The sequence below is a fragment of the Helobdella robusta genome (genome assembly GCF_000326865.2).
Source record: "Helobdella robusta unplaced genomic scaffold HELROscaffold_7, whole genome shotgun sequence".
Taxonomy (NCBI): Eukaryota; Metazoa; Annelida; class Clitellata; order Rhynchobdellida; family Glossiphoniidae; genus Helobdella; species Helobdella robusta.
Window position 1 is genome coordinate 3,004,741 of NW_008705398.1, and position 12,947 is coordinate 3,017,687.

Genomic DNA, 12,947 nt, shown 5'->3' on the forward strand with positions numbered 1-12,947 from the left:
TTCGATGCTTTGATAACATGTTAATACTTACTTCTATGGATGAATTTTTGATTTGAAATAGATTTCTGAAAAAATTCAAGTAATAAGTTTATGTGTGAAGTGCGTAATAACATTCTAAAATATTTTACCCATCATCATGAGAACGAAGTTGCAGTTCTATCGCGCTGTTTCTACACAAATCTTCGTCAAATACGATGATGTTGCAAACAAAAACCTGAGAGCTGTTGCTCAAACTTACCGTAATAATATCATTTTCTTTGGGATAAGCTATTTCGGGCTCATTATCATTTACGTCCAAAACGTAAATATTAACGTCAACTTCTTGGGTAAAACAAAGTTTGCTTGTTTCAAACCGGCTTGGACTTGCCATAATCGTTACATAGTGTACATTTTTTATTTCTCTGTCTAAACTTTTTAAGGTTGATAAGTTTCCGGAATTTTTATCTAATTGAAAAATCTTGTTATCGTTGACCAACTCAAAATTGTAGGAACAGTTAGGGGTAAGAAACGTATTTAAATTGGCAATTACTTCAAACTTCGAAACATTTTCGTAGACAAATATATTTTTATCTACGTTATAAAATGTTTTGTTATCATGCAAACTGACATAATGTATGAAAAGATAGAGGAGTGTTTCTGATGCCAGTGGAGGTATTCCACCGTCTGTAACTTTAATCGTGCATTCGTACAAATTGGAAAAACTTTGTTTACAAACATTTGTTGATGCAGAATTACTGTAAATATATCCATTTTGAAAAATTGTTAATAAGTCTTTGATTTTATAATCATCCAAATTACAAAAGTCGCCATTCAATTGAGCGAAGGACGATATTTCAACACAATTCTTGATAGAATATTTCAGAAGTGCATTATTTTTTACATCACGATCGATAGCAGAAACAAAGCCCAACACATTATTATCGGAACAATATTTATCTTTCATTACTGTGAAATAATACGGGGAATGTACAAACATCGGAGTATTGTCGTTAATATCTTTCATTGCCAGCACTAACGTTGCAAAAGAATATAATGAGGGTTGGCCATTATCAGAACATTTTACTATTACGTAATAACAAGGTTGCCTTTCTCGATCTAGCACATCAAAATTGTGAACAAATTCAAAATTATCGTTGCAGGAGAAACAAATTTGATATTTTTTTTCACTTATTTCATTTAGTTTGAACAACGACGGATGAGACGATCCTTCAACTTCACATGCAACGTTTCCATTTTCTTCGCCATCTTCGTCCGTGACTGTCATGAAATAGTTGGTTGAGTAGTTATCATGGCTCACAACGCTGTTGATATTTAATTCATTTATTTCGGAGTAATATCTTTGGCCGACAAAGATTGATCTATCGAACAAGCAATCGTTTGAATCGATTGATAATTTTAAATTTTCAATATGTATCAAAGGCTCATTGTCATTAACATCTTTTATGCTAATGTCAATTAGTGCGGGCGTCGATGTTAAATTATTCGACTTATCTCTTGCGAGCACTTCTAACTTAATTTCAGGGCCAAACATTTCATAATCGATATTTTGAATATTTGATATAACTCCAGTTTTTGGATCAATGCTAAACCAATCTCCATAAAACTTTGTTGTATTAGACGCGAAAGCGTACCACACTTCTCCGTTCTCACCTAGGTCAGAATCGTGTGCAAGGACCTGAATGATGTTTGACTCTGATGTGTTGTTTTCGACGAGTGTCTTAGAATAATACAGGCTTAAAAATTGAGGCCTATTGTCGTTGACATCTTCAATTTGAATCTCTGTTGTAAAAATTAAAATTATAAAATTGATTTTTCAGAAATTTAATTGTTAGATAGTTACCAATAATCATTTGGGCAGAGTTTGCAGGTATTCCTTTGTCGTAAGCGGTGAAGTGAACTCTGTGTAAATCCCTCCCCTCTCTGTCGAGAGATTTAATTAGCTTGAGGTAAGGTGCTTGTCGAGGGGAAGAAAATATATCCTCATCAAACAAATCCACGTCATCGTGAGTAAGTTCGAAGTATTTTTCATCCGTATTTTCTTTAATTTCGTATCTGTCAATGTTGTAGAGGAAACTATCCAGATCAGTTGCTGTTGGAAGCTGAATTAAATGACCCAAATTCAAATTTTCTGCTAAACTTATGACTTTACGGTGTTTTTCAAACTTTGGACTGTTGTCGTTAATATCTTGAAGAATAATTTTTAAATTAATGATAGTTTTCAGCAAAACGTCTTTTTGAAGTCCAACCTCCACTTCAATGTGACACACATTAACTGAAGAATTGCACAACTCTTCTCTATCCAATATTTCGTTGGAATAAATTACTGCGTTAACTCGAATTTTCAGCAAATTTGATGTTTTCAACGGTACGAATTTATAATTTGAAAAAATATTTTTATCAATATTCAACAGCTCTAACAAATTAATATTTAAAAATTGTTCCTCTTCTAAAGTATATCTAAATGATAAGTAAGTTTGAGATTCCAGCCAAGTTAAGTTATAATCGAAAGCGTTCATGCAGTTTAATTCATAAACAACTTCATAACTTTTACGGAGTTTGAAACAAGCCACCATTAAAAACGACGCAAATACGTGATACCGCATCGCTCCGATAGCAACAATGACAGGCAGATAGGCGGCGGGTGAGTTTTATTGCAGTGTGATGTCCGCTGTTTACGTAGGAACGCTTTGCTATGCAGATGTGGATGCCGTTTCAATTGTAACGTTGTATTTATCTCTTGCAGCTTTTGGGCGATGCAACTTTTCGTTTTTTACTCTCATTTTAACGCGATGTTCAAGCTGAGATTAGTATTTATTCGTTGTTCAAAGAATTACTTAATTAACGTTTTACCAATTTTAATACAAAACAACAAAAAGTTTTTCGAACTTCGTATAAAAATACGATTTACAGTAATTTTCTAACAAATTAATTTTGAAGATATTTAGACAGATTATATATTTCATTTAAGTTTGTTGAAAAAGAAATAAATGGGTTAAATTTAGAATAATATTGATCATTTCGTATAAAATATTTCAAGTAAGATATTCTTGCTCTGTATTTCAAAATGTTCAAATGCAAAAAGAATAAACAATCAAAAAGATGTCAAATGCTGTTATACATACCCTAAGCATATTTTCCAAAAAAAAATACAAAAAATAAAACATATTGTAACTTTCAATTCATACATGATTTAATGATGTTAGTTTTTTTACAAATTAAAAAAGGTTGGTGATAAAAACGTTTTTCAAAACGATTGGAGATGTACGTACACTAAATTGAAATGAAACAACTTTCTGAAAAGTTGCACAGGCATTTTCAAACGTATAGAAAATCAACAGTTTGATTTTTTCTGATCTTTACTTTTATTATTGCACTTTCATAGCGAGAAAGAAAATGTGTATTCAATATTTCTGGTAACTTTTTTATTGTTCTCAAACCAGCATGGAATTTGGTTACTAATTTCAATAAAATGCCGGTGTTTCAACAAAATTTTACAAATAGCCATTCTCATTTCTTGCCAGCTATTTAAAAACTTTTACGTCATGCTACACATGCATGGCGAGATACATTAACACACGATTGCGAGATACATTAACACGTAATGAATATTACAAATAGACGTTGACGTTAGATTTCGCGAATTCCAATCAGAATGAGTCATGCCGCGCACGCTTATCATGAGAGCCATATTTCAGGAGGCCGATGTTTGTTTGGCCAGCCTAACGAAAACAATCCCCAATTACTCTCGCGAGTTTTACGTTAGCAACGATAACCAACCATATTTATATTGTGCATCATTCCATTGGGTTAAAAACTTTATACCTAGTTATCGTAAATTTTTGTCCATGTATATTTTTACCCAAAAATTCTTTAAATATTTAAAATTTGATAACATTAGAAAAACCTCAAGTTGATTTAAAATTGATTATTTTTGTGAAAGAATAAATAAAAACTTGGAAGATAATTTTATTGTTCAGAAATAAACATTTAATAACATTACAATAACTATTATAATGCTTCGTGTAACGCAAAATTTCAGTTTATTCTCAACAAATATTCTCTTCCCATACATACAAGAATCTACACTTGTGTAGATGTTGTAAAACTTAATTTTTTTTACCATTGTGTTAAAACTATTAATATAAATAAAATTTTATAAACTGTGATATATATTTTGTTTTTTTGCAGTCGTTGGAAGAGCTTAAAGAAGCAAATTTATTCATTATCTAGCTTTTTTTTATCATGCCACTCTTTCGCATTCACATCATTCATTTTACGCACGGGCCTGATGAGCACCACGGCTTGAATTTTTTTGAGTCGGAATTCAAATTAAAGTTTTTAAAAACTGGCTCAGCTAAACTTGATTGCTGTTATGGCGGTTTTTCATAACCATGACGTACCATCCTAATTCAATCAATCATAAAATGCAACTTGATTGCTGGCATTGGTAAACCAATGATCACTTTTCACACCTACACATTGTCGACATTTTATCAAACTGAAATAAAATTTTTATAGTGTAGACTGAATATAAAGACCACTAAGAAAAGCTGCAATGAATATAGCCGTGAAAAAGGCGCATAAAACGTAATTAAATCCATTTCTAGTGGGACTGGATGCCAGCAATTATTTATTTTTTAAACGTTAATGTTTACTCTTTTTTTTCAAGTAGCACCGGCATAGCCCCTCGCCAAACGAATACAGAAAAATCAAAAACAAATTAAAATAAGAATATATCAGATGAAATTAGAAAAAACGTGTCAACAGAAATGAACTGGATATAATTTTGGCGGCGCGATAGCGTAATGGCTAAGTGCATGGCACTGTTGATGCAGTGTCCGGGTTCGAATGCAAAAAAAGATCCCCGCTTATCACATGCAAAAGTGTGTGATGCGTTTGTTTGTTGTAATATCACAATGCGCCTCAGTCGCTTGCCAGGCGCTATATAAAATGACATTATTATTATTATTATAATTATTTGAACAATGATTATACTGACTGTTCTGTAATAGTAAATTCACTTAAAATTTCGCAAATAGGTTTTTTTAATAATTTTAACTTATCTCTCTTTCAAATACCATGGCCAATATCGTTTGATGAAAGACTAATTAACACTATCATTCGCTCATCATACGGAATTTATTGTGATAGGAACACTGTGTAAACTATTTTTAAAATATATTTCTTACTCCTATGCACTTACCTTTGGCAAGGAGCATAGGTGGATCGTGCATAACAATATTAACAATTTATTACAACTTATTTTATTTTATTTCATTTTATCTATTTTGATTTGATTTTATGTCTTCTGCAATAATAAAAGAGTTCAAATTATTATTATTTTTATATAAACACGTAATCATATATGAACGTACACGTACGCCTCAGTCGCTTGCCATGGCGCTATATTAAATGACATTATTATTATTATTATTGTTATTATTATTATTATATAAACAGGTAATCATATAAGAACGTACACAAAAACCAAAATGATGATAAATCGATAAATGACAAACGAATCTAATTTCGATTCTACAAGCAAAACGGATTTAACCGTACACAATGTCGGTCTAAGCTTTTTTGACAGGTCGGGCAAAACTTTTAGACTCGCCCCTTTGTATTATTGATGTTACCAAAGGAAGGTTGGTAGCTAAACATTAAAAAACGAGTACAAGCGAAGCCGATATGCAAAAATTTTAGATATATGCCAAAGAGATTTTTTATTAGTTTTTAATCTAATTAAACCGAATTTTTTAAAGATATGTTTTACTGAAAACAAGTATATAAATAAGCAATGCAACTGTTAGTACGAACTTATGCTACTAACAAGACACCTTGTTGTGAGTTAAAATAAATAAAACAAACACAATTCAGGCGTAATAAAATATTATCTTTATTCCCACGTGAATCTCGAACCGTTTCGTTTTACAAGCTATAAGGAAAAAGGGAAAGAAATCGAAAGAGAAGCAAAGACATAAAAATAAACATAGATTAAGTAACATTGAAATTGCAATAATCTTTAATAATAATTTATATGTGAGATAGTTTATAAATGAATGTTTGATCCCTACAATACTCCCCCACAAAAGGCGGAGCCGTTTAAAAATAGAAATATTCATTTCGTTTGTTGAATGTTATTCGCCTCCCTTTTCTGGAGTGTTGGGTTGTTGGTTCGGATTTGGTTGACGTCGGTCTTGTTTCTTGTGTTGTTGTTGCGCCTGATGTTGTTGTTTCTGGTGTTTCAGTAGATTTTGTGTCTGATGTTGCTGGTTTAGTTGCTGTTGCTCGATCTACTCTTAACCATTCGTGGCTACTGTTTGAAAGGTCATTTGGTACGTAAGCTTTTGGGGTAGAGTGATGTTGATTGTTAGTTGTTAGGTAGTCATTAAGTTTAAACATTTCTTTTGCTAGTTGTTTGATTTGATTAGATGTTATATCTTCATTTGAATCTGGGAATAAAAATCGACTTGGTAATAATAAGTTGGTTCCTGTTACTGCTATTTACTGCTATTGAATCTGTTGTAGAAAGTTTGTTGTTCGTTGTCGAACTATTCTTGTTGTTTATTCTGATTTTGGCTGTTAGAGGTAATGATAAACAAGCTGGTTTTAATCGATCAATTGACACATTTTGAAAATTTCCTGGTAACAGTTCAATTTTAAAGTATTTATCGTTACGTTCAATCACTTTGAAAGGGCCTGTATATGGTGCTTCCAGTGGACGACGTACTCGATCTACTCTTAACCATTCGTGGCTACTGTTTGAAAGGTCATTTGGTACGTGAGCTTTTGGGGTAGTTGACTGTTAGTTGTTAGGTAGTCATTAAGTTTAAACATTTTTTTTGCTAGTTGTTTGATTCGATTAGATGTTATATCTTCATTTGAATCTGGGAATAAAAATCGACTTGGTAATAATAAATTGGTTCCTGTTACTGCTATTGCTGGAGATATTTCATTTTCATAATATTTCCCCGCAAGAGACGGAGCCATTCAAATAGAAAAATTTTTGTTTTTTGAGTTGAATTTGATTTTTTTACTCTTTTTTGAAGATGTGGTTGTTGGTACTGATATCGCTGGTGTTTAACTTGTTTCTCGTAATGATGTTGCTTTTGTCGCTGATAATTTGGTTGACATTTATCTTGTTTCATGAGATGTTGATGATGGCGTTGTTGCTGAAAACGCGGTTGCCGTTTTTGTTGCTGGTTCAAATTTTGTTCTGGCCTCTCATGCAACCTTCTGTCCAGCTGCAAACGATTTCTAGAATGAGATGTGTGTGAGGACGATGAACTATGCTCTGCTTTTCTCTTTCTGTGATGATCTTGCTGCTGCTGCTGTTGAACAGGAGAAGGAAGAGAGAGAACTGGAAGGAGAGAATCATTCATGTGTAAATTTGCTGATGGGATGGTAACATTCTGCTCAGCATTTTGCTGTTGTGATTGTTGGATGTCATTTTCATCTTTGTTCTTGCTCAGGACAACTTTTATTTTATTGGACTCTTCTGGTGGCTGCCTCTCTTCAATTTTGTTTATATTCATCAGATTCAAATTTATTTTAAAAGGTTCTTTTTCTTGAAATTGCTTTAGTTTGGTTTGGTTTGTTTGAACGTTGATAATAACTCTGCTTTTAGAGCGTCGTAATCTGTTCCTCTTTGCACTTTTAACGACAAATTTGAGACTATATCCAACGGCAGGGAAATTATTACGTGATAGAATCTTGTTGTTTTACACATCCCGTTTCGCGATTGAAATTGCATTTCGGAATTCTAGAACCAATCTGTTGACGCTGTTTTCTTGAAAAGAGGTAATATGGCGATCGAGTCATCATTTGGTTGGAACATTTTCGTTTTGATCTAACCACGTGGATCTTCGTATTTCTTTTTACGTCGGATTTTCGTTCAAAATCACGTGAAATTTTCGTTCAAATCACGTGGGATTTTCGTTCAAATCACGTCGGGGTCACTAATTTGTTAGTACGAACTTATTCTATTAAGACACCTTGTTGTGAGTTAAAATAAATAAAACAAACACAATTCAGGCGTAATAAATATTATCTTTATTCCCACGTGAATCTCGAACCGTTTCGTTTTACAAGCTATCAGGAAAAAGGGAAAGAAATCGAGAGAGAAGCAAAGACATAAAAATAAACATAGATTAAGTAACATTGAAATTGCAATAATCTTTAATAATAATTTATATGTGAGATAGTTTATAAATGAATGTTTGATCCCTACACAACTAGATGAATTTTATAACAGTTTTTATTACACTGATAACAAATTCTTCTATTTAAATCAGCAAAACATTGATTAAAATTATTAACATAATTAAATCGAGGAAATGGCTTCCACAAAAAAAACAAAAAGCCAAAAAATATAAATCTAAAATTCTTTTTTGGAGACCAATATTTTTGTCTTTCATATTTGCACCATTATTGTACCCTTGCCCTCGACAAAGGCTTATATTCAGCCAACATTCTTTTAAGGCTCCATTTATGATTTCTTTAAAACCAAGACCCGTCGAGTCGTTAACGGTAAAAAAAACATCAGGAAAATGTTCATTTATTTTTATAGGATATTCTGATATATTTACCATTCTAATTGTTCTTTATGAGATATGTCAGGAGTGCAGTCAGCAATAATAGAATAATGTTTAGCCTGTATAGCTTTGGATGTAGTTATGTTTGTTACTTTTGATGCCATTATATCTATCATTTCATTTTGAATAGTTTTTCAACAGCAGTGATTAGAAATATTTCCTTTAAGAGCTAGCGTGACATGGCTCAACATCATAGGATCAAATTGTTCCAGTCCTTAAAATTCTCCATTATTAACTGAATATAATTTATTATACAAAATGCTTTATATTTAAAGCAGAACCTCTGAAAGCCATATTTTTTGTTGCTAAAATGTAAAGTAATAATCATCAATCGCTCAAGAAAATTTCGCCATCTTAAACTTTCTTTTTCGGATGCTATTTCATTTATTTTACAAGAAGCAGAGTTGGATCACAATGTTTAATTACATAAATTTCTTTTGGAATTTCATTATTAATTTTCTTGATAACCCTTTCCATCGATTGCTTAGTATTCTCTCTTCTACAATTTTTAAAATTTTAAATTAAAGTAATTCAAGTACTTAAAATTTTTTATTTATTTTATTATTTTTGCTTACCTGCTTATTATTTCTGCAAAAATTGTAAGCTTGTTAAAAAATGAACCTGAAACACAACATTAAAAACTTAACTAAATCGAAAATCATTTAACAACCAATAAATAAGTAGGTGCGTCAAAATGACGCAAAACGTGCCAAAAATCAAAAATGAGTTTAGACGAGACACAAATTATGTGGCGCCACAAAAGATACATACTGAATTTGTTAGAAAAACATTTTGAAAAAATTATGATAAAATTTATAATTTTTATATTTTTTTTATTTAATTATTTTTATCAAATTATTAGTGTGAAAAAAAAGTTTTTTTAGGAAAAACTAATTTATATTTAAAACAGATATAAGTTTAACTAAATCTATTTTCAATTTATTATTTTCATTAAAAAAATATTTAGTGTTTATTTTACAGACAGCATTTGGCGTCCCCAGTTAGCGGCGCCCGACCTCGCCCCTTCAAGGCCGGCACTTATTAGAGGAGTACAGTTACACAAATCAAGTATAAATTAGAATTTAGATGGCCAGCTGAACTTGGAGTCACCGTGGTTACTATCGAGACTGCTGACTTGAAGCCGCTCAAGGAGATGGCATTAACGGCGGCCGAAGGCAGTTTGTCCCATTCTCCCACCACCCTATTCGAAAAAATATGTGAAGTTGTGACGATTGTGATGATAATGATTGCGCAATTGAAATATGCCGCCTGTATTGTGATGATAATGATTGCGCGATTGAAATATGCCGCCTGTATATTTTGTGAAATTGTGACGATTGTGATGATAATGATTGCGTCTTTGAGGCGTGCCGCCTATATATATCTATATATTTTACTAGACATTTTATGCATGTATATTTTGTTATTTGATATGCTATATATGCGACGCTGCTGTGCTGTTTTGTATATAGGGAGTATAGCAATATATGGGACGCGTGCTACGCGCTGTTCTGAGTATAGGAAAAGAGTATAGATGCGAGTATAGAATTTTCTATGATATAGTTATGTAGATAGGGCGGTAAAAACATATAAAAGGCCGCGAGTTGAGATTTAGAGAGGCGGGTAGTTTGTTATTTTATTCTAGGTTTTGTTTCTTGCTTGGTAGTTGTATTATTAATAGATTAATTTTGGATTTATCGTTTTTTTTATTAAGACAGAGGTTTGATTTGTATTATTTTGTTTGTTATTTTATTTCTTTTATTGAATAAAAGAAGTGTACACTTGATGTTTGGCTCGACTTAATTATTCTACCTAAAATAATGGATGTTGAAGAAGACTTGCTAATAGTTGACGAGGTCGGCGTCTCTAGTCAACAAGCAGGGCGCAAACAAACTTCCGCCCGGCTCGTGTTTTCAGACCCTGAGAGGGTCTATTGTAGAGTGGCGGATCCCGGCCAGGAAAGACTTCGCCGAAGCAAAGGCTCGGGTGGATATTCGTATGCGGACGCGGTTCGGGACCGCGTGGTGCGGAATTCGAATGTCGCCCGGCAAAAATCTACAATTGGCGCCCAACGTGGGGCCTCTTTTTCAAACATTACAGGTTTTAGGTGCAGCAGGAGCCAAGGTGATTTTCCTAATTTTTTAGGTGACAGGTGCCATGTTCGACAACATGAAACTTTTTTAGATTTTAGGTCACAGGTACCGAAGGAGGATCGAAAATCAACCTCGAGCAGACTTTCAACGACAACAAAATGAAATTGTTTTAAACAACAATCGTTTTGAATTTGTTGACAGGTACGAAGAAAAGCCGCGTATTGATTTTTCAGCGAACAATATAGGTTACAGGTTTATCCCAAAACAGGATATTTCAGGTTTTAGGTGCCAGGGTGATCCAAAGTTGCAGGAGTTCGGACTGAATGAGCTGCGATTAGCGTCCAGTAGATCACGGCGGAATAAAATTTTAGGTAACAGCAACAGGTGCAGAGCGACCGAGCGAGAGAGAGATACAGTTGAACACAAGTCGACGAGTGACAGTCGGGAACCGCTTCATTCAACTGGTGTGAAGTCTCAGGTTCATCAACCGCGTATAGGTGCCGAGCGTGACAACGACTTTTGTCGTCGCGAATTGCTTCGACCTGACAGATTTGATGGCACCGGCTGTCTCAAAACTTTCTTAAAAAAGTTTGAGATATGTGCCAGGTACAATAATTGAAATCTCGTAGACATGGAAGCGTATTTGTCATGTTCGTTAACAGGTGAAGCTTCACAGGTTCTCTGGGATTTAACAGGTTTAGGTTACCAAGAGCTGGTATCTAAGCTAAAAGACCGTTTTGGAACAAGAGGTCATGAAGAGTCATACAGGTACGAATTACAGATTCTTCGTCGAAAACCTGGTGAGTCGTTACGAGAGTTGTCGATGGTTACTAAAAGACTCATGTCATTAGCCTATCCAGGAAAGCAGTCAAGATTAGCTACACATCTAGCTAGGGACTTTTTCTTGTCAGCCCTCGATAATGCTGAATTAGAGTTAAAGGTTAGGGAAAAAGAACCAAAGAACATTGACGATGCTCTTAGATTTGCACAGCGTCTTGAAGTTTCAAAGATGGTGGTAGATTCGTCACACAGGTTTGACCCGCAGGTTAAAGATTTAGATTTTCAAGCAGGGGCAGAAAACATGGAGTCAATGGTACGACAGATTGCGTTCCTTCAAAAGTCATTCGAAGAACTCAGAAATAAAAGAGTGCAGCCAATTTGTTTTAATTGTAAGAAGCCAGGTCATCTTGCAGTCAAATGTCCTCAGAAGAATGAGACCTGCAAATCTCAAACTTATAGTCAAGTGAGTTTCAAAGGTTGTTACAAATGTGGAAAGACAGGTCATTTTGTAAGGGAGTGCCCGCAGAAAGGAATGACAAGCAGCACAGTAGATTACGTGAACAAGTCAATTGAAAGTAACGATCGTGTCATGTATCTGCCAATCACAATTAATGGCAAAAGAAGATTAGGTTTACTTGATAGTGGCAGTAGTGTATCCATTGTTCCAACGTCTATGGTTGATGTCACAAAGATCAGACCGACGAAAAAGAGATTGAAAGCTGTCAACAACACAGAAATTCCAGTCAAAGGAGAAATGAAGTTGCAAATTAAAGTTGATGATTATTCCAAATCAGCGTTAGTGTTGGTGTCTGATCATGTTTCAGAAATTGTTTTAGGTTTAGATTGGCTCAGGAACAATCATATCTCGTGGAAGTTTGGCGAAGGAAAAATCGCCGTGGGTAACAAAAATAGAACGATGAAATTAGTTATTAAACATTTTTCATGCAGGAAGCTTTGTCGTATTGAAGCTCACACAGAAGTGCGCATCCCTGCGCAGACTGAATTAGACGTGCCAGCAAAGATGATTGTTTGCCAGCCGTCCAAGTTGGAATCGACCGGATTTATGTGTTCGGAAAACAGACAAATAGAATCGGGTGTATATGTAGCTAGAACGTTACTACCTATAAAATATGAAGGACAGTGTGTTAGGATCTTGAATGTCAACGATCAACCGAGGGTGATAAACCGGGGAACGCGATTGCCAGATTTATCATCGGCTGTGGAAGCAAAGAAATCAGTTGATCGTCTAGCATATGAGAATCTAACAGAAGTTACAGGTATGGTTGATGGATTAGTAAAAGATATTTCTAAGAAAGCGAGAGAAGAGTTGATTCAAATACTTAAAAGTTTCTCAGACAGATTTAGCTGTGCGAGTGGGGAAATAGGTGTTGCAAAAGGAGTTTTTCATAAGATTGATACTCAGGATGTACGACCGGTAAACAACAGCTGAGCGACATCCTCCGGCGCATCAGAAGGTGAT

At 34.0% G+C, this 12,947-nt stretch overlaps 3 protein-coding genes across 3 annotated transcripts; all 3 read right to left on the bottom strand.

The window, feature by feature from the left end:
- Positions 1–976: 976 nt before the first annotated feature.
- Positions 977–1,264, bottom strand: HELRODRAFT_146254 (hypothetical protein; the record flags this gene model as incomplete). Its single annotated transcript, XM_009030868.1, has 1 exon — positions 977–1,264. A coding segment is annotated over one exon (288 nt), but the record flags the coding sequence as incomplete, so codon positions are not given.
- Positions 1,265–1,384: 120 nt separating this feature from the next.
- Positions 1,385–2,516, bottom strand: HELRODRAFT_69346 (hypothetical protein; the record flags this gene model as incomplete). Its single annotated transcript, XM_009030564.1, has 2 exons — positions 1,385–1,779; positions 1,841–2,516. Coding segments are annotated over 2 exons (1,071 nt in total), but the record flags the coding sequence as incomplete, so codon positions are not given.
- Positions 2,517–6,137: 3,621 nt separating this feature from the next.
- Positions 6,138–8,698, bottom strand: HELRODRAFT_164944 (hypothetical protein; the record flags this gene model as incomplete). The annotated part of the gene is made up of 3 exons (XM_009030869.1): positions 6,138–6,221; positions 7,086–7,674; positions 8,589–8,698. The coding sequence occupies 3 exons, from the start codon at positions 8,696–8,698 to the stop codon at positions 6,138–6,140; spliced, it is 783 nt and encodes a 260-aa protein (XP_009029117.1).
- Between the last annotated feature and the right edge of the window lie 4,249 nt (positions 8,699–12,947).